This window comes from Narcine bancroftii, chromosome 1, assembly GCF_036971445.1.
Source record: "Narcine bancroftii isolate sNarBan1 chromosome 1, sNarBan1.hap1, whole genome shotgun sequence".
Lineage (NCBI taxonomy): Eukaryota > Metazoa > Chordata > Chondrichthyes > Torpediniformes > Narcinidae > Narcine > Narcine bancroftii.
Genome location: NC_091469.1, coordinates 393,645,336 through 393,667,402, shown reverse-complemented (window position 1 = coordinate 393,667,402; position 22,067 = coordinate 393,645,336). Strand labels below are relative to the sequence as shown.

The window sequence follows — 22,067 nt, the reverse complement described above, 5'->3', positions numbered from 1 at the left end:
CAAAAAGAGTCAGACAAGCAACGAGCGAAGATAACATTGTTCAAAAGATCACGTGTCACCATTGTACAGGTGGACAAAATTTGTCCAAGAATGGAAAGTCAGCCATTTTTTAAAAGACAAGAATCATTAACAATCTCTAATGGCTGTCTTTTGTTTGCAGAAAGGATTGTGATTAAAAAAATCTCTGCAGTCAGCAATCCTAAAACAGTTTCACAGGGGACATCCTGGAACAAATAGAGGAAAAGCATTTGCACAAAGCTATGTTTATTGGCCTCTGACGGATGACCAGTTTGAACAACTAACATGGTCATGTATCCGATGTGCTTCGGCTGCGAAATTCCCTGTCAATACAAATTTACATTCCTGGCCGCAACCAAGCAGGCCATGGAATCGTCTTCATATAGACTATGCAGGATCAATTAATGGGAAGTACTATCTAATCATAGTGGATGCATACTCCAAATGGCCAAGATCATTAAAGTAACCCGACCAGCTTCATCGGCTACAATTATGGAAATCAAGTCCATGTTCAATCATTTTAGACCTCGTGCAACATTAGTTTTGGACAATGGGACACAGTTCATGGCAGCTGACTTCGATTTATTCTGCAAACAATATGGTATCACTCATATTTGCTTGCCTCCATATCCTCCACTGTCCAATGATCAGGTAGAAGGATTTGTGGATACATTCAAACGAGGTCTACACAAAGCCAAGAGGGTATGTTCAATAGAGGAGACCCTGCAGACATTCTTGTAAAATTACAAGATAACTCCACAAATTCCTGATGGCACTTTGCCTGCTGAAAACATCTTTGGTAGGAAAATTAGAGCACCATTTGATATTGTTTCCGCACAAAAGTCAGTGCCTGGATGCAGAGATTTGGATATGGAAAGACAGTTCAACTGCCGGCATGGATCAAAACAAAGAACATTTCAGGATGGACAACAAGTCTACAGGGTTAAGTCAGATGAGTGGCAGCTAGGGAGAATCCTGAGGAAGATCAGGGAGGTTCTCTATCATGTGGAGGTTGAACCAGACAGATGGACTCGACATGCCAACCAGTTGCGACCAACCGAATTTAACCTCGCTGAGACACCTGAGCAACTCATGTTGGATACTCTGTTGGAGATTATTGAACTGCAGAAACCAGTGAACAACTAAACACATCACAAGAAAACAAGATTTCTGTTGGGACTTCAGAAAGAGTTTGCAAACAAGTAAAGCCCTTCCAAGTGGATCCAAGTCTCCACTCGTATGAGTAAAAGAGCTCAAAAGGAGGAGGTGCTAAGACGCCCTAATCAGAGCAACCCACTGTTGCCAGGAGAAGGTGTAACCACTGAAGCCATCAATCAGCTGAATGGCTCACAAAACTGTCTTGTCCCTTGAAAAATAAGTAAATTTCTATAATTAGCTCTCCATTTTTTGTAGTAAAAGAAGTAAAGAGTTTGGGTGTGGTTTGGTGAAACTCTGTGTCTGTCGTTAATTCTCTGAGTAAACTCAGAGTGGGAGTTAGATTCCTCAGCTACACAAGCAGCCCAAACATTTTGGGCAGAGTTACAGCATTTTCTACTCCAGGTTCATTTATAGAAACTTAAGAACTCAGAGGGTAGTTGATAATTACCCTGTAAATTTATAATTTGAATTCCAAAATTTGAATATGACGGATCAGGTAGACAGATAAAAATAATGGCTCTTTTCTCATTAGTTAACGCTTCAGAGTGTGATCATCTGGAATCAGGTAGGTGGGTGCTGTGTTTCTAAAGCTGTAGCAGATCTGAGCATACTAACAAAGCGTACTAACAAAGAGGAAAAAAAATCAGAACCATTATCAGTGAAGGATAACTTGCCATTTCTGGCAGAGATGGGGAAATTACTGGAACTTAAGGAATTTAAAATGAAGGCTGAAACGTGCCAAAACAGAACGTAAATAGGTGTCGCTCAAGATTGCATTGGGCTTCAGTATAACAGTACAGGAGGGGATGGAGAATCAAAGTGACAGACAAAGGGTAGTCAGGCTGGTCCCTATAGACTGAATATGTTTGGTTTCTCCAATGTAAGGGAGACAACATTTACACGCGAGTGACAGAAGTACAAATGAACATCTGCTTCACCTGGGTTCTTAAATGATGGGAAGAAAAAAGGTGAAAGGTCAGTGCTGTACAGTTGAAAGGGAGAGTTGGAATTGACAAATAGATCAGGAACAGATGAGATGGAAGCATTGAGGTTATTTTCATTGAAAGGTGAGTCTAGAATTAGGGAATATAGCATCAAGATTTGTGGGAGTAGAATCAGAGCACAGAGAATTAGAGCGCAAAATCTGTGGAATTATCTGGCTAGAAGCAGTAGAGGCAGCCATTAAATACATTTAAGGTACAGATATTCTTGTGATTAGTTGAGGAATTGAGAGTTATGGGGAATCAGCAGGCAAGTGGAATAGAGTTCATGGTCAGATCTGTCATGGTCTTATTTAATTGGCACAAATGCCCTACTCCTGCTGCTATTTCTTCTGTGAAGTGCTGAGAAGGGACAGAAAAGGAAATAGTCTCCTATTTAGGCACATCTTTAATTTCCAATGTCTATGGTAGAATTGATGGTAGAATCTTGTTGGAGATAGCAGAAAATATTAAGAATGATGGAAAGTGAGGGCCAGGGAATTTCTCTCTTTTCTCTGGAAGAGATCAGATTATTGAGAAATGGAAGGGATGCTGTCCACAGTGGTAAAGGGGAAGTTTAACTGTAGCTACTTACAAGACCTTATGATTTTCACAAAGTTCGGCAAAGTTCTGCTGAACAATATTCTTTGTACACCAAAGCATTAGAATAAGTAAGAGGATGATGCAAAAAATAGGTGAAATGAGATTTTAAAAATGATAAAAGTTCCCGAGGTAGAACTTACTGCAAACGTGGAGTAATTTATAGACATTGTATCAAAATAATGGGACTTTTACCATTTTACATAGTGTATATGTATTATCTACCATCAATTTTATGTGGTCACAGTAAGCCAGAGATAACACAGTGTTATAAAGAAACTGGGATATACCATGTAGCTCATTCAAGATTTATTTTCATCTGTGTGTAATGAACTATAGAATAATTTCCTGCAATACTATAGTCTCTCAGCTCAAACACTCTTTGTTAGTATTAATGCTCTGTGTTGGTGTGTATATTACAATATTTAGGTAATTTTTCAACTTGTGTGTTCCTGTCATTAAGCTTTACACATACATAACGAATTCTTCATATTTTCCATATGAGGATTTCCATATGGAGGAGAAATGTGCAGACCAAGGCAGCTTTCATTGTTAGATTCTTCAGTGTTTGAAAGCATGTTCTATAGAATCAAATAAAATGTATTCTCTCCTGAACTTGCAGTTTATGATTTTAACAAATGATTTTTTGTCTCTTTTTCTTAGTAAAACATTTGGGTAAATTCAGTATGAATTATTTTTAGTTCTAATATTATATATTATTTGTTACTCGAGTGAATAGTGTGATAGATTATAGATATGTTTTTGGGAGATAAATTGGGGCAGGTTTTTTAGTGTAGGCCACATACAAACACTTTAAAGCAGATCTTATTTAAAATACTGGAGCTCTGCTCATGCTAGACAGGATGGTGCCAAGAGCCTTTGCAAAAGCTTTGGAGAGTGCCCAAAAGACTTCACCAATTTTTACAAAAAGGCAACAGATGAAAGAACTTGTCAGAGCTTCAAGCTGTCTGGAATGGAGCTTCAAGCTGTCTGGAGTGGAACTTGCTGTTCTCGGAGGGTCTTGTGGTTTTGCAAGGAGAGAGAAAAAAAAAACAGTCTTTTTGTCAGAGAGAGAGAGGGAGAGAGAAAATGCAGTTCTATAGCGCTACAGTCAACAGCAGCAGCTGGGACTGGAACAGGACAAGCTGGCAAGCTTATGGAAAACTCCATTTGGAAGACAGGCTGTGAGTGCTTAGTTCAGCCTGGTCAAAGCCCTTGTGATACATACAAGAGGAGAGGACTGGCTGCCTAATTTCACTTGAAATAAGAAAAACAAAAAGGAACTCTGTGGTGACCTGAAAGAAAGAGGTTATCATCTGGAAAACCCTGAGGGGGCAAGTTTTTTTCTGCAAGACACTGAAGTGGCTGTTTACAAGGAATCAGTTGTGGGTGTCCAGCAGACAACAAATCTCTCTCTGAAAACTGACAAGAACCTTCCTGAGTGTTAACCATTTACCTTTCAAGCACCAAAGCCTGGTGAACTTTATAAATGTTAAATTCTGTGCACAGTATAAGAATTGCCTGCAACCAGTGAACTTGGAGGAATGAGAAGTGAGATTGGACTGTGAATCAAATAACTTTTCTGAACTTACAAATATATTACATACACGTGTGCTTAGAATTAGAAGGGGGTTAAGTTAGGTTAGTTAAGTTAATAGTAATAAGTTAAAGTTTGATCCTGTTTTCATGTTTAAATATAATTAAAAGTAACTTTTGTTTAAGTAACCATTTGTCTTGGTGAATATCTATTGTTGCTGGGTTTTGGGGTCCTCTGGGCTCTTAACAATAGAGATTCAAAATACTTAAGAAAGGATTTTCTTTTGTGATCCCATTCATATTTGGAGGGATTATAGTGGAAATACTGGGAGAGTCAGGAACATAGAACAAACAAAACCACCCTTCCTACTTCACCGTTTACCTGTGTCCTTTCGAGCTGATTTCTGCTAGAAATCAGAAAAAAAAATGCATTTTTTGAGGGACATATTGAGGGTACGTAAGTAACCATATAAATGCAGGTTCTGCCCTGGGCCTGATTTCTGCCTCTGGTTGTATCAGGTTCTGTCTTGATAATTAAAAATACCAGCAGCAGCAGTAACATCGTGGGCCTGGATTGTAAATGGCCCACAATCCAGGACAAATGAGAGGCTTTTGGTGAAATTCTATCGTATCAATTTTTAAAGGAAAATCCCAGTAATGCTCAACTATTGAGCACTCAATATTGAGCACTCAACTATTGTAACTAAATTTTCAGACACGTGACTTAAATGCATTCAAATCAGAAGAACTTGTCAGGGAACTTTTCATTTAAGTTTTCATTTAAAAACTTGTATAGATATAGATAGCAGACTGAATGTGATGCTAATCCTGAAACCTTTTTTCTTAAACAACTGCCATAAATTCTTGACATTCCGCCAAGAAGGCTGGTAAATTGTCTCAAAGTAGTATTGTAGGAATCACAAGTTGTAGCCTCAGGTATCAAACTAGTTTATGCATTTAGATTCCAGAGTAGTACTTGACCCCAACTTACTGGTCATCAATGTTATATATTTTCTGAGAGACAATACGAAGTCGAGGTAAGTACCATATAAATGCAGATTCTGCCCTGGGCCTTGATTTAAACCCACATTTTTTGGCTTCTACAGCATTATGCATAACAACATTCATTCAGCAAAAGAAAATAAAGCTTTGTAGATTTCTTGAATCATTAACCCTTTTTTTTACTGAAAAGCTGCATTATTGCAGTAGACACGACCTGTCTCTGGAAGCCAGCTTGCTTGTTCACACAGAACCAAAAAAGCTGGCCCCATGAGTCTAATATGCTCCACCACTGAGACCTTGACAGATCAAAGCTGGGTAAGTCTAGATCTCTCCAATCCGCCTTCGATGCTTTCACACAATGCTTAAAAGGCAGAAAGAACCTAGCTCTCAAGAGCTGTGTAAAAGGGGCTATTAATTCTGTTCCTTTTGTCTCATCTTTTGTTTCAGAAGACAAGATCAGGGTTCAAACAGCAGCTGGCTAGACAAATTTACCATTTGGTAGCAGCAGAATCAACTTTTCCTGCTGGTATCATCAGATGTTGCTAACAAAAGAAGTTCAGCAAAAAGATTGGCAGTGCTCGAGCAATTCTGTTCACAATCACAATTGTAATGAAAGTTAATTTGAGAAATACAGATCATGTGGAAAGAAAGAAAATTGAGGCATGAAAATTAAGCTCTGTAGTAAGGATATGATGGTCTTCAGAAAAGCTCTCGTGATTTCTATTCCCAGCAATTAAATAAATGAGGATTTTAATCTTACTTGTAGTGAGACAACCAGAGATTTACACATTTTGACATAGAAGCCATTTCCTTTGAAAATTACTGCAAACCTAATCTACTTTTGTTGTAGGGAGACCGAGGGCCACCAGGACCACAAGGTTCCATTGGAAATCCAGGAGTTGGAATAACAGGAGCCAAGGTACTGGATGCAGTCATTAAAAACTAATATACCTGAAGATTACATATTCTTGATATTTTATTCAATTTGTATTTTCTTTTCTTTCTTTTTAAAATATTTATATTGAATTTAACAAAAGCCCTTTATAAAAGGTATACTAATGATAACATAAATCAAATCATATCATATGATCATATCATGTCACATATCAATTGTAAATTAGAAGCAGAACCATAATTGTTACATACTTATTTCATTCAAGGCATTAAATTCTATAATTATAATGATTAAACAATTAAATCATAACTCATATGATGTCCAAAATAATATATTTTTCTAAATTTTATTTTAAATTTGCATCAAAACATATACAGTATTTATTGATAACATAAAAATAATAGCAACTATGTTACAAAAGTAATACAGTTTTTATATATTTTCTCCCCCTTCCCTCCCAAAAAAAGTAAAGAAAAGAAAAGCCTGTCTAATTAACCTATATCTTGTAATTAATTAATTGCAGTTTACATAACAATCTTAAACCATAACTAATTAGGGTGGGTTGAATGGGGGCATGGTGGACGCTGCAGGTAAAGTCATAGCAATAACATCCATGTAGGGTTTACAAATCTTATTTTAAAAAATCTGGTTGATTTTGTAAATTATACGTGATTCTCTCTAATGGTACACAATTTAATAGTTCAATTCACCATCTATTCAATCCCACAATATCACCAGATTTCCATGTTACACCCATAGATTTATTTGCTATTGCTACACTTAAAAACATTTTTTTGATAAATACTAACTTCAATTGGGAAATATCTCCCAATAAAAATATTCTGGGATCCTTCAAAATATGTGTCTTCAAAACTCATCCCAATAAAATACTTATATCCTCCCAAAACTTATCAACCTTTTCACATTTCTTTATTACATCTAAAACATTGATCAGAACAATTCAAAGGAAGTCCAGGCAATATGTATGGAGTATAATATAATTGATGTAAAAAATTAAAGTGTACCATTTGATATCTAACATTAATTGTATTAGTTACACTTTCATAGCATAAATTTGATCATACTTCTTATTGAATCTGTATATTTAAATCTTTTTCCCATCTGGATTTGGATTTGAATAAATCTTTTTTTCTGAATAGTCTCTTGTAATTTGACATGCATATTAGTAATAAATATTTTAATAAATGTATCCATTATTAGATATTCAAATGCAGTTTGTTCTGGTCATTTAAAGTTCCTCACTAATTTTCTTTTTAAATATGATTTAGGTTGATAATAAGAAAAAATAGTATTATGTGGTCAAAAGTCAAAAAAATGGATCCCAATAAACAATCCCTTATTTTTTTTATTCCACAATTATACCAAACATCAAAATAATGATTATCAACCATAAAAGGAATTAAAAGATTTTGATTTAATAACATTTTATCCAACTGATAATTCTCCATTCCTCCTTCTACATGTTCTTCATTCCATACTTTAAGTTTATGCTTCAAAATTGGTGGATCTGATTTTCCTTTTAATAATCCCTCATGCCATTTATATAAAATATGTTCAGAATTACTTTTGCCTATTTTACTCATTTTGATTTGCACCCCTGCAATCTTTTCATCAGTCTGATAACAAGAAGACAAAAATCTAAGTTGAGCTACTTTATAATAATTTTTAAAATTAGGTAATCGAAGTACCCTTTGATTAGATTTCCATGTTAATTTTTTCAATGCCATCCAAGGCATTTTATTCCCTCCAAATAAATCTTCTTACACTTTTGTTTACATCCTGAAAAAAAAACATTATTGGTACAAAAATTGGGAAAGATTGAAAAAGGTATTGTATTCTGGGAAAGATTGATCTTCACACAATTAATCCTTCCTATTAAAGAAATTGGCAAAACTTTACTGATCATCTTTAATTTTCCTCAATAAAGTATGTCATTTAATTTAAATAAATTGTTTAAATTCTTATTAACATTAATTCCTAAATATTTAATTGCACCGATCTGCAATTTAAATTTTGTCCTTTTCTTAACTTGAAAATAGTTTGTCTCGATTGTTGGCATCACTTCACTTTTATCAATATTTACTTTGTAACCTAATACTAACCCATACTCAGCGAATTGATCATTTACTCTTTGTAATGAGCTTTCATGGTTTGTAAGATATAGTATTACATCATCTACAAAAAGATTAATGTTATGTTCTTTAGAATAATCTTAAAGCCCTCAATCTCATTATCACTTTTAATTACCTCAGCTAAAAGTTCTATAGCTAATATAAATAAAAAAGAAGATAATGGACATTCTTGTCTAGATGATCTTTCCAACATAAACAATTTTGATATTTGCCTATTTGTAATCACCTTAGTCTATGGAGAATTATATAATGCTCTTATCTAGTTTATAATATTTGTCAGAATCCCAAAAACCTTCAGTACGTTAAATAAATAATCCCATTCTAATCTATCAAACACCTTTTCTGCATCTAAAACTAAAGCCATTGATCATATTTTCCTTTTCCAAGCCATATCAATTAATACTTAAAAATCTAACAATATTATCCACTGATCTATTTTTAATTAAACCTGTTTGGAACATATTAATCAATTTAGGTAAACATTTAGTTTGAACAAAATTTTATAATCATTATTCAATAGTGAAATTGGTCTATATGAAGATGAAAGCAAATGGTCCTTCCCTTTTTTTGGAATAACTGTTATAACTGTTATTAAATGACTCAGGTAAGTCCCAAAGATCTTCCATTTGATCTAACAACCCCATAAATCTTGGAATTAATAACTCTTTAACTTCTTTATAAAACTCTGGAGAGACACCATCCTCCCCTGGAGCCTTATTGTTTAATAAAGACATCAATGTATCATATAATTCAGTGACTGTAAATTGTAAGTGATTTTCTTGTAAAAAAGCCACATCTACTTTAGTTTTTTTATACAATTCAATAACCTTTTTTCTCTTTACCGTATTCTGAATTCCATTAATATTAATACTAATAAATGACAATTTCCCTGCCATTAGACATCAAAATTAAAACCTATTTCCATCCAGCATCTCCCTCCATCTCGCCATCTAACCCAACCCTCCCCATATAACATCTTACATCTATAAACAGTCCAGGCTAAGAACCAAAAAAAGAAAAGATAAGAAGGGAAGAAAAAAGATCGATAAGGAAAAACCCCAGAGGCACATGATGTTAAAGTGTCTCTATCACCCTGATCTATACAGGATGCAAAACTAGTTGCATTAGTGCTCATGATAGTGTAATGGTCAGCATCACATTCCCCACTAACTCACTCAAAACATCATACCATCCCTTACTATAAGCTTATCAATAGACCTTTTAATCCATTCATCTTATCCAATATATTAGATCATACACATTATAGGTTAAATCTTCCTTGAAACTCTCTTGAAACTCAATGTATTTTCAGTTACAGCAAAACCTCTCAGTTATTTAATAAATTCAAGTGTCTACAACTATCTGCTAATCTTTAACAGGCAATAAATCACCATATACCTTTGCTTCATTAGGCTCAGTGAAAAATCTATTCCTCCCTCCTGGGATGAATACGTTGAAGACAGCTGGATAGCTCAAAACAAGGACATAACCTTTTTTCTACAATATGTCTTTAACCAGATTGAACTCTTTTCTCTTTTTCAACAAGTCAAAACTTATATCTGGATTGAAAAAAATTTTATTTCCATTATAAATCAAAGGTGATTGTCTTTCTTTTGCTTATTTCGCTGCCAGCTCCAATATCTTCTCTCTTCCTTCATATCGACGGAATCTGACAAGTATTGGATGGGACCTTTGATCAGGTTGAGGTTTAGATCTCAATGCACTATGGGCTCATTCTATCTCCAAATCACCTTGAAATGCAGCCTGACCCAAAGATTCCATTGTTGCAGAATTTTTTTCTTGACCTTTGTCCCCTTGTTTGTCCAACAATCTTGATATTATTCCGTCTACTAAAATTTTCCAAAACGTCTATCTTTTGCATTAACTGATGATACTTTGCAGCTGCTTCTTCTTGTACTTTCTTCATTTGATCTTTCAGATTTTGAATCTCAAATTCATTCCCTTTAATTTTAATTTTCTCTCTTTTGGATGTTACCTTATGAACAGCTCCAGGATCCTTTCTTAAGATAGGCCTCTCTTCCTTTACTTGTTCCTTTTCTTGCTCGGTTTCTTGTACCACAGTAAGTCCTTTATTCTTCTTTGGTGGCATTGTTGATATTTCAGACAGTTCTTTCATATATCTTCTGTAACTTTTATAACCTTTTTTGTTATTTTTTCTCAACTTTCTCGAGAAGAGCAGAGATTATTAGTCTAACCCCATGTCATCATGTGGCATGCCTCAAAAATAATATTGAATATAAAATTTATACAAATAATAACATAAAATTCCCTATATAAGATATTTTGTACTTCTATGATGTGATCATGTTGTTCTGTGATATGATCCATGATCTGTATGTACTTTCAAAATCATCTCTGATGTCACATTAAAATTGGACTAGGTGTCAACTCTTCAAGTACCTGTTCATTGTATCAATTGCAGGGATATCGTGGATATCGTGGATTACCTGGATCAGCAGGACCTAAAGGAGAAGGTTATCCTGGACCTCAGGCAAGTGGTAGCTTTATTTAAATACTTTCTTTAACTTTTGCAGAGTGATCACAGTCAACTTGTCTAACCTACTGTGGGATCACAGATGAACTTTTATTATTTTTAGTTCTCTCATTTTGAGTCATGATATCTCCATTTATGCACGCATTGTGCCACTTTTTAGATCTAGGTAGTTCAGGAATGAGTAAAAAGATTGAAGGCTCAGAACAGGGAAGAAACAATATCAAGAAAACTGATTGATAGGATGTGCTAACACTAATAGCTGCAAGTTCAAAATACATGTACAGGCAAACTCAATTAAATTCTCTAACAGTCTTTCAAATGGCTTCTGTAAAGCCAAGTTGATTAATATTTGATGAGGATTAATACTCAATGAGAATCACTACTTAAAAGAGATTTGCAAAATTGGAGTCAAAACATTTGTGTCTAATTGGTCCTCAACATAGTATTTTGCTATTAATCTTCCTGAGATATGGTACCATCTGTGTTTCCTCCTTAAATGGTATATAAACTTTGCTCATGGTGGAGCATGGTAGCAGATACAGAGATCCAAAACTCTGATATGTTAACATTATTCAATGAATGTCATGGTATCCCGGGGGCGTGGCAGGATGGCGTAGAGATCAGACGTGTAATCCCTGCCCTCTCTGGTCAGACTTTTAAATGCCCGTTTTTTAACCCTTTATTTTTACTTTTAAAACTTTAATTTTTAGTTTGATATTAGTCTCAGTTACAAAAGAAAATACAGTTCCGAAGTGCAGAAGAATTGGGGCCTAAACAACCTGGAACAGCCTCGGATCCGTTTTCAGCGATCCCCAAGCTTCAACCATCGCTGGTGGGGACAAAAGCTAAGGTAACAGTTACTCACCAGTCTCAAGATGGTGCTGGTTTGACCTGTTCTGCGGAGTTAGGAGCGCGCTCCCAAGAAGTCAGGCACGATCCTGGAGGCCTGCGACAAAGAACTCTCCCATTGGAAGAGATGGGAGTGCAGAGGAAGAAGATTCCGATGGCAGATACGCAGTCTGGAGCGATTATGCGCTTCGGTGGCGCTGTTAATTATGGAGAATTCCATAATTTTATTTTAAAATGGTCTGCAGGGGGACAGCAGCGACGACCCCCTGAGGAAGTCGGGGGGTCGTCGTTGGGTTTCCAAACCCGTAGCAAAACAACCAGAATGCTATCTTATGAAGAGCAACAAGAAGAGGACTTACCTTATTCTACCACTGTACAGGAAATGGAAGAAGAGCTGGAAGAAAGTGAGTTACAAATCATGGAACTGGATCCTACATTTCAAACTGCACTTCAGCCTGTTTACATGATGTTTGAAGGTATTGCTTCTTATCTGGATGTTATTACTGGTCAACTGAACCAAGTGGTTCAAATGAATACTGATATAATTTCAGACTTAAATGTGGTTAAGGCAGAAGTTAAAGAAAACCAGGAAAACTTCAAAAAATTTGAAGCTTCTTTTTCTGAATGTAAACAACAGGTACAATCCAATACAGAAACAATAGTAAAGGTGGAAAAATCGGTTAAAAAATTTAGGAGCCCGGGAAAAGAGTTAACAAAAAAACGGACTATTTGGAAAATCAAAGCAGAAGAAATAATGTAAAAATTGTGGGTTTGCCAGAAGGTATAGAAGGTCAAGATCCCGTCAAATTTTTTTAAAAATTGGATTTCCCAGATGTTGGGGGAAGAATCCTTTCGTGACGGATTGGTATTGGAAAGAGCACATAGAGCTTTAAGAAGACCACCTTTATCTGGTCAGCCGCCAAGAGCTGTGATAGTTCACTGTTTGAATTGTTTGCATAGAGAAACAATTCTTCGACTTGCAGTTCAAAATGCAAGACAAAGACAAGTTCCGATGATGATTCAGAATAGTAGAGTTTTCTTCTACCCTGATTTGAGCCAAGCTATCATCAGACGCCAACGTGAATTTAATCCAGTTAGAGATGTTTTATGGTGTAAAGGTTACAAATTTGCTTACCGTTATCCTGCTGCGTTGAAAGTGTTTTATGGAAATTATCAGTTTCAGTTCTTTGAGAGTGAGCATGAGGCAATGGTTTTTGCTAATTCATTACCGGATGTCAGAGGACAAAGAAAGAGTCCACCATTATCTCCTAAAATAAAATCTGATGGACTTGGAAATGGACAAAATTGAAAGAATGGGAATGGAAAGAGTTCATCTACTCTTGAAATGAGTTCACCATCTGGACTGGAATCTCAAGGCTGATTTTTTTTGTAATATGTTAATATTTGTGACTGGCTGGCTGGGGAGGAGGGGATTGCACTAACTTCTTTGATAGTCATTAGTCAGTAGTGGATAATCTACACCCAGTTTTTTTAGGGAGTTACTACCTTTTGGTAGTTTTTTTTTTGTTGTTTTTTTTCTCTCTTATTAATGAATATTATTTTTATTTGGAGGGCCAATATATTTTAATTTGAGAAAATTTTTCTTTTTTTCCTTTGTTATTATTAATTTTGTGACTATTTTTGGTATCTAGTAATTGTATTAGATATGTCAAATTTGAAATTTGCTACCTTTAATGTTCAAGGATTAAATAATGGTGATATCTCTTGATGCAGAAAAGGCTTTTGACAGAGTTGAGTGGAACTTTTTATTTAAAGTTTGAGAAATTTAAGTTTGGTCCTTCTTTTATTGGTTGGATTAAAGCTTTATACAATAAACCAATAGCCAGGATATTGACAAATGGCCAGATCTCGGAACCTTTTAAATTATCTTGCTCAACTCGACAAGGTTGACCTCTGTCTCCAGCTTTGTTTGCGTTAGTAATTGAACCTTTAGCACAGATGATACGACAAAATACACAGATACAAGGTATGAGAGTTTTAGATGAGGAATATAAAATTAATTTATTTGCTGATGATGTATTGGTGTATTTAATAAATCCAGCTCAGTCATTTTTACACTTGAAGGAATGTTTAATACAATATGGATCTTTGTCTGGATATAAAGTTAACTGGGAAAAAAGTGAAATTTTACCGATAGGTAAAGGAGATTATTCAGTTTATAAGAATATTATTAATTTGAAGTGGACTGATCAAATTAAATATTTGGGTATAAATGTGGATGTTGATTATCAATCTTTATATAAATTAAATTATGTACCATTAATGAAAAATATTAAAGCTGATTTGATTATGTGGAAGGATTTTCCTATAAATTTAATTGGAAGAATAAATACAATTAAAATGAATATTTTTTTCACATATACAATATTTGTTTCAGTCAATTCCATGTTTACTTAATAAGAATTTTTTTCAAGATTTAAATAAAATGGTTAGGGAATTTTTATGGAAGGGTAAATTTCCAAGAGTAGCTTTGAATAAGCTAACCTTGAAATATGCATTAGGGGGATTACACTTACCACATTTTCAAAATTACTGTGAGGCAGCTCAATTTAAATTTATTAGTTTATTAATGGATTTGGAATGGCCCCCTAGTTGGGCTAAAATTGAGATGGCAAATATTTCTGAATTTGAAGCACATCAATTTTTGTTTTGGTGGAATTTAAATTTATTACAACAATATAATGTGTCTATACTAAAACATTTAATGAAGTTATGGATGAGGAAAAATAGAATGATAGGTTCTAAGGGTAAATTACTGACTTTAACTCCTTTATATAATAACCAACTTATTCCTTTTTCAATGTATAATCAATGTTTATTACATTAGAAATCTAAAGGTATAAAAAACTTGGGGGAATGTTTTAAAGAAGGTCAATTTTTATCTTTTAATCAAATGAGGGAAGATTTTGGTATTAATAAGAATTCTTTATTTGTTTATTATCAACTTTGATCCCTAGTAAAACAGATATTTGGTAGAAACATGATTTTACCTAAATTAACTAAATTTGAATTTTTCTTGTGATTGCACCAAAGAAGGGATATATTTCATCGATATACCAAATATTACAGGAAAGTATGGAGAAAAAGGGATGGAATAAATCTAAGATTAAATGGGAAAAGGATATTAACCTTATTTTTTTCCGAGGATGACTGCTTAGATATTTGTCATGATAGTGTTACTAGATTGATAAATGTTCATGATGCAATGGTTAATTACAATTTTTACATCAATTGTATTTAACTCCTGAAAAGTTTAAAAAATATATGGTTTTAGTGAATCAGATTCTTGTTTTTGGTGTGGTAATTTGGTTGAAACTTTTTTTCATGCTGTTTGGTTATGTGTACATATACAATCTTTTTGGAAAGCAATTCAATTGTTTTTGGAACATTTGTATAAGATCAAAATACCTTTGGATCCGACAATATTTTTGTTCGGTGAGTTGAATCCTTTGAAAGATTTGGGATTAGATAAATTTCAGATTGCTTTTGTGCATTTAGCTTTATCTGTTGCAAAATAAATATATAGCAAGTACATGGAAAAATACTAATGTGATTGATATTAATAGATGGCATAATGAGATGAAAACTTGTTTAGTAATGGAAAAAATTATGCATGTTTTACATGATAATTATTCTTTTTTTAATAAGTGGTCTTTATATTTAGAATATTTACATTTAGATTTACCTTGATTAGATTTTAGTAAATATATTTTGGTTATCTTTTCTCTTTCTTTGGCTCTCCTAAAGAGAGTTGGCTGAGAGGGGGAGGGGGGGGTTCCTTTTCTTTTTTTTTCTTCTTTTTTCTATATATAAAGAAATTTTTTTTATCGTTCATAATATGTATTTTTCTTATTGTATGTAATAACTTTGTTGAATTAATAAATACAGTTATGAAAAAAAATGTCATGGTATCCCCATGCCTTGCCTTGCCCCATGTCTTCTCATTGGTGGAACATCTAATTTTGAGAAATCTTATCAGGAAAAATATGATCTGCTCCTATTTCATTTATTTAAATTTAGAGATACACCACTGTGACAGGCTCTTCCAGCCCATGACCCCACTCAGCCCAAATGATCCTATGTGACCAATTGATATCTTTTAAACAAAGGAGCAAATCAGAGCACCCAGACGAATTTGATATGGTGATGGGGAAAATATACAAACTCTTTAAAGACAGCAGTGGATTCAAGCCTGGGTTGCTCGTGCTGTAATAGTTGCACTAATTGCTACACTAATCATGAAACTCGGGATACATTGTCATCAATTTGACTGCTTTAAACTTAACCACAGAAATCTTCAAAAGTACTTGCAAATTCATAACTGCTTTGTCATTCAAAGCCCGCTTTGTGGTAGCAGCAGTGTGTGAACTCCACTTCTGAAATTCAATTCTATTGAATCGAGTTTGGAAATGGTTTGCATTATGAACCTGCTCTGAAATAGATAAGTACTACTCAATGGCTATGAACTCTAGAATATGTGTTTCCAGAATTCTATGAAACACAATTCCACCATGGTAAAAAAGTTTAAAAAAAAACTGTTGATCTCTTTACAATCATCTGCCAGTGATGTTGAAATGTTTAGAATTTAGATTAAAATCCTGGTTCCAAGTGTTTTCCTTGATTTCACACAAAAATTACCAATAGATTAATATCCTTGATTTCCACAGCCAACACATACAATGGCCATTTGTCAAATAATTTGTCAAAAGATTTATTTAGCATTTCTCCCAGTACTAGACTATTTATGCCATTTTATTGTAGGGTGAAAGAGGATTGCCAGGTCCACGTGGTGACCCAGGAGATGATGGCAAAGGATTTCCTGGACCCAAGGTAAATCCGAATTTATGCTTTTCACATTCAGATATAAACATTTGATTTGTTATTGTTGGTGAACTGCTGAGTTCCAGATTATCTGGTTCTGCCCTGTCCTGTGACTATACCTATGGCCCCTCTCTCTTTTGACCTTGTATAAAGCCTCTACAGAAAACCTATCCCTAATATGTCTACACTATGCAGCCCAATGAATCAATTACTCAAGAAAGATCAAACATGGTATTGGAACATAGAACTAAAAACACGGTCGATCAACTAAAGGAAATACTAATGTCAACAAATAAGGTGCTGATCCACTATGACCCTGGTAAAGAAGTTACACAAGCTGTGGATGCTTCACCAGTGGGACTAGGAGCGGAACTATCTCAAATCACAGAAAAAGGTGAGCAAACAGTAGCATATACTTCATGAACATTAACCACAAGCAAACACAATTACCCCCAACTAGAAAAAGAAGGATTAGCAATAATTTTTGGTGTAAAAAAATTCCACTAATATCTTTACGGAAGAAAATTCACCCTGATCACAGACAACCAGCCTCTTAGTTTAATCCTGGTGCCACACAAAGGTATACCAGTATTAGCTGCGGCCAGAATTCAAAGATGGGCCCTGCTACTAGCGGCGTATAACTATGATATAAAACATAAACCAGGAACACTCAACAGCCATGCAGATGCCTTGTCACACATGTCACTACCCGAGACAGAACAAGAAGAAATTATTAAATGGACAGCAGGAGCAGCAGCCATCAACCAAGAACAACTTCAACAACTGCCCATTACAGCCCAAATGATAGCAAAGGAAACCCGAAAAGAGGAAACATTAAGCAAGATCCTATACTTCACCCTTAATGGGTGTTCCGAATCTGAAGTCATTTCAGAAGATCCAAAACTTTACTAAACACGCCGCCATGAACTATCAGTCAAAGAAGGATGTTTACTATGGAGTACCCATACAATTATTCCAGCCCAATGGCAAACTACCATGTCATCAGAACTGCACCACAACCATCCGGGAATGGTCTGAATGCATGTCTGATGGCTCTCCATAGACAGAGACATTGAAAAAGCAGTAAGACATGGCAAAGTATGTCAGTCAATGCAGCCAAAAATGCCGCAAGTCGAAGCTAACCCATGGAAATGGCCATCCAGACCCTGACATCGGATTCATGTAGACATCGCTGGACTATTCATGGGTGAGACTTTCCTAATAGCTGTTGATGCACATTCCAAATGGCCAGTAGTTTCACAGCTGAATAACACCAAAGCAGATCCCACAATTGACTGTCTACAAGCTATCTTTGCCACTTACAGATTGCCTCATGAATTAGTTACGGAAAATGGACCTCAATTTACATCAGAACATTTTTTTAAATTTACGCGTGACAACAATACCAGACATATTTTGTCCGCACTCTATCACCTAAGTACTAATGGGGAGGCAGAACGTTTGTTCAAACAATCAAAAAAGCAATGAAAACCATGAAACCTCTAAATGCCTCCTGGACACACAAAAATGCAGATTTCCTATTGGGGTACAGAATTACGCTACATTCTACGACAAAACGCACCCCAGCAGAACTAATGTTTGCCCACCACCTGCGGACCAGGCTGTTCACGGTTCATCCAGATCTGGATCTCATTGCAAAAAAACAGCATTGCCACAGACCTCACCTAGAACATTGGAAGTGAGCAAGAGAGTTCTGGTACAAGATTATAGATAATATAAAGACCCATGGGTGGTAGGAGTAATCTTACAAAAATTGAGCCCCTGCTTATACTCTTTTCTAGTGGGGGACAGATTGTGGAAGTGACAAATTGACCAATTACGAGCATTGACTGACACTAAGGTCCATGAACTACCTCATGAACTGGAGGAGGTGGAACCAGACCTGCCGAGGCCTGTCCAAATCATCCCAATCTTCAGGCCTAGTGTGGGGGGCAGAGACACTTGTGAAGCTGATGAGTCCAGTGAGGACAATGCTCTCCCATTTACCACATATGTCCTATTCTGATTCTTCTTACCAAAATGAAGCACTTCACACTTATCAGTATTAAATTCCATCTGCCATTTTTCAGCCCACTTTTCTAAGCAGCCCAAATCCCTCTGCAATCCTTGAAAACCTTCTTCATTATCCACTATTCCACCTATCTTAGTATCGTCTGCATATTTACTAATCCAATTCACCACCCCATCATCTAGATCATTAATGTATATAATGAACAACAATGGGCCCAATACAGATCCTTGAGGCACACCACTGGTCACCGGCCTCCAACCTGACAGACAATTATCCACTACCACTCTCTGGCCTCTCCCTTTCAGCCAATGTTCAATCCATTTGACTATCTCAAAATTTATACCTAAAGACTGCACCTTCCTAACTAACCTTCCATGTGGTACCTTATCGAAGGCCTTACTGGAGTCCATATAGACAACATCCACTGTGCTACCCTCATCCACATTCCTAGTCACCTCTTCAAAAAATTCAATCAGATTGGTCAAACATGACCTTCCTCCCACAAATCCATGTTGAGTGCTCCTGATCAGACCTTGTCTATCCAGATGTTTATAAGTACTATCTCTAAGAATTTTCTCCATTAATTTACCTACCACAGACGTCAAACTTACAGGCCGATAGTTGCCAGGCTTCCTCCTTGAACCCTTTTTAAATAACGGAACCACATACGCAATGCGCCAATCCTCCGGCACTATCCCCATATCTAATGACATTTGAAAAATTACCGCCAGAGCCTCTGCTATTTCCTCCTTCACTTCTCTCAATGTCCTGGGGAAGATCCCGTCTGGTCCCGGAGACTTATCCACCTTTATATTCTTCAAAAGCCTTAAAACTACACCTTTTGTAATCTCTATATTCCCCATATTTACCCAATTTGCTTTTTTTATCCCACTTCTCCCAATATCCTTCTCCTTAGTGAATACCGAAGAAAAGAAACTGTTCAATATCTCCCCCATTTCTCTAGGTTCCACACACAGTTTTCCACTCTGATTTTCTAAGGGACCAATTTTGTCTCTAGCTTTCCTCTTACCATTAACATATTTGTAGAACTCTTTTGGATTAGTTTTCACCCTGCTTGCCATAGTTTTCTCGTACCTTCTTTTAGCTTTCCTAATTCCTCTCTTAAGATTCCTCTTACATTCAATGTATCTTTCAAACATCTCCTTAACTCCATGCTTCTTATATCTAATGTACGCCTCCCTTTTTCTTTGAACCAAGTTTCCAATATTCCTTGAAAACCACGGCTCTCTCAAACCTTTTGCCCCTCCTTTTAACCTAACAGGAACATAAAGCTTTTGCACTCTCAAAATCTGATCTTTAAAAGACTTCCATCTCTCTACTACATCCTGCCCATAAAACAAATTGTCCCAATGCACACCCTGCAAGTCCTTTCGCATCTCCTCAAATCTAGCTTTTCCCCAATCAAAAACCTCAATCCTTGGCCCTGATTTCTCTCTTTCCTTAATGACATTGAAGCTGATGGCATTATGATCACTGGACCCGAACTGCTCGCCAACACTAACCTCCGTCACTTGACCCTTCCCATTTGCCAACAGTAGATCTAACACTGCTCCTTCTCTGGTCGGCACCTCTACATATTGTTGTAAAAAACTATCTTGCACACATTTCACAAACTCTAACCCATCCATTCCTTTCACAGAATGTGTTTCCCAATCTATATGTGGAAAATTAAAATCTCCCATAATTACAACCCTGTGCTTATCACAAATATCTACTATCTCCCTACAGATTTGCTCCTCTAGGTCTCGGTCCCCTCCGGGTGGTCTATAATACACCCCTACAAGTGTAACCTCTCCTTTCCTACTCCTCAGTTCCACCCAAATAGCCTCCGTGGATGTGCCCTCTAATCTATCCTTCCTAGGCACCGCTGTAATATTTTCCCTGACAAGCAATGCAACCCCACCTCCTCTTGCCCCTCCGACTCTATCACACCTAAAACAACGAAACCCAGGGATATTCAGTTGCCAATCACATCCCTCCTGCAACCATGTCTCACTAATCGCTACCACATCATACTTCCAAGTATCAATCCACACCTTCAGCTCATCCACCTTTTTTACAATACTCCTGGCATTAAAATATATGAATTTCAGGGATTTCCCATTTTTTAATCCCTGTTTTCCCTCATCTTTAAGAACAACATTATTTACTTTTCCTGCCAATTGCCCTTCATCTTCTTCCAGAGCATTTCCCTTCTCTATCACCTGCCCATCCATATTCAAATACTTACTACAAACTTTCATTGTTTGCATTCTAACCTTCTCCTTACTGCTCTGTACTATTTTGTTCCCTCCCCCAACCAAAGATCATTTTTCTTAAGTTTTCAAAACTTTTCAAAATTGATTGCTCCAACACCACAAAAGAATAACCTGCACTATTACAGTTATTTTTTGCTCAAGGATAACTTTGAATATCTATTATCTATCTATTTATTGTTTCTTTTTAATTTAACTTAGTATTGTCATTTTGTTTTGTTGTTTTTGTAGTTTTTTTAACCTTTCAGTTGCAACTGGTAAAAAAATTTGGTGCAATTTCTATTAAAATTAAGTTCACGAGGCAGGGTTGACTGTTTTACATAAGTCCGCACAACTTTGTGAGCCAAAGGGCTCATATTTTACTGACATGTTCAATGTTTTATGCTCTGAAATGACACTTCACAGCATTTTAAAGGACACTTATAAGTGCATATCTTCACCAGTCTCACTAAAGTCAATGGTAGGTGTGAGATATAGAATGTGAGATATAGAAAACAAATGAATCAATATTCACCATTTTGTATATTGATTAAGAACAGAAGAACCCCCACCCAAAATTACTAAAAGCCCGTCCTTGTGTTATCTTTTACTTTATGACAATTATAAATGCTAGAATCCCATCTTATGAGTTTCCAGCTGAAACACCTGAAATAAATCAGTAATATAATGTGAAGGTATTGCACATTTTCCTGAAAGGCCTTATTGACGAGAAGTAAACAAATTGCATTTCCATGAAGCTTTTCTAAAAGTGAGGATGTGTTAAAATGTTTTCCAATCAATGAAGGTGTTTGAACTGTAGCCACTGCTTTAATGCAGGTAAATCAACAATTGCAAACCCCTGGCAAGAACAACATGATAATCACCAGATGTTTTCATCTAATGATATTTATCAAAATGAAAAATATTATCCAGGAAAATATATCAATTTTGCCATTGAAGACATTTAGTGAGATCCTGACTCATGTTTCTTAAGTTCTTTAATATAATTACTTTATGAGTAAGTTGGGGAATGGGAAGGTGAAACATTGGTGCTCTAGGGAGATCGGATGTCTCACTGGTCCAGTAACTTGGGTTCAATTCTGACCTCCAGTCCTGCCTTGGTGGTGTTTATATATTCTTCTTGCTACTGCATGGATTTCCCTTGGGTGCAATGGTTTCTACCATATCTCAAAAATGTAAAGTTCAGTAGATTCATTGATTACTGTAAATTT

General features: G+C 35.7%; 1 protein-coding gene across 2 annotated transcripts in view; it reads left to right on the top strand.

The window, feature by feature from the left end:
* LOC138751433 (collagen alpha-1(XXVIII) chain-like) overlaps positions 1-22,067 on the top strand; it is a 216,801-nt gene that overhangs the window by 140,056 nt on the left and 54,678 nt on the right. For both annotated transcript variants that reach the window (XM_069913684.1, XM_069913685.1), the window contains exons 23-25: positions 6,145-6,213; positions 10,786-10,854; positions 16,489-16,557. In XM_069913684.1, the coding sequence (XP_069769785.1) occupies positions 6,145-6,213; positions 10,786-10,854; positions 16,489-16,557 (207 nt within the window). The remainder of the gene's footprint in view (positions 1-6,144; positions 6,214-10,785; positions 10,855-16,488; positions 16,558-22,067) is intronic.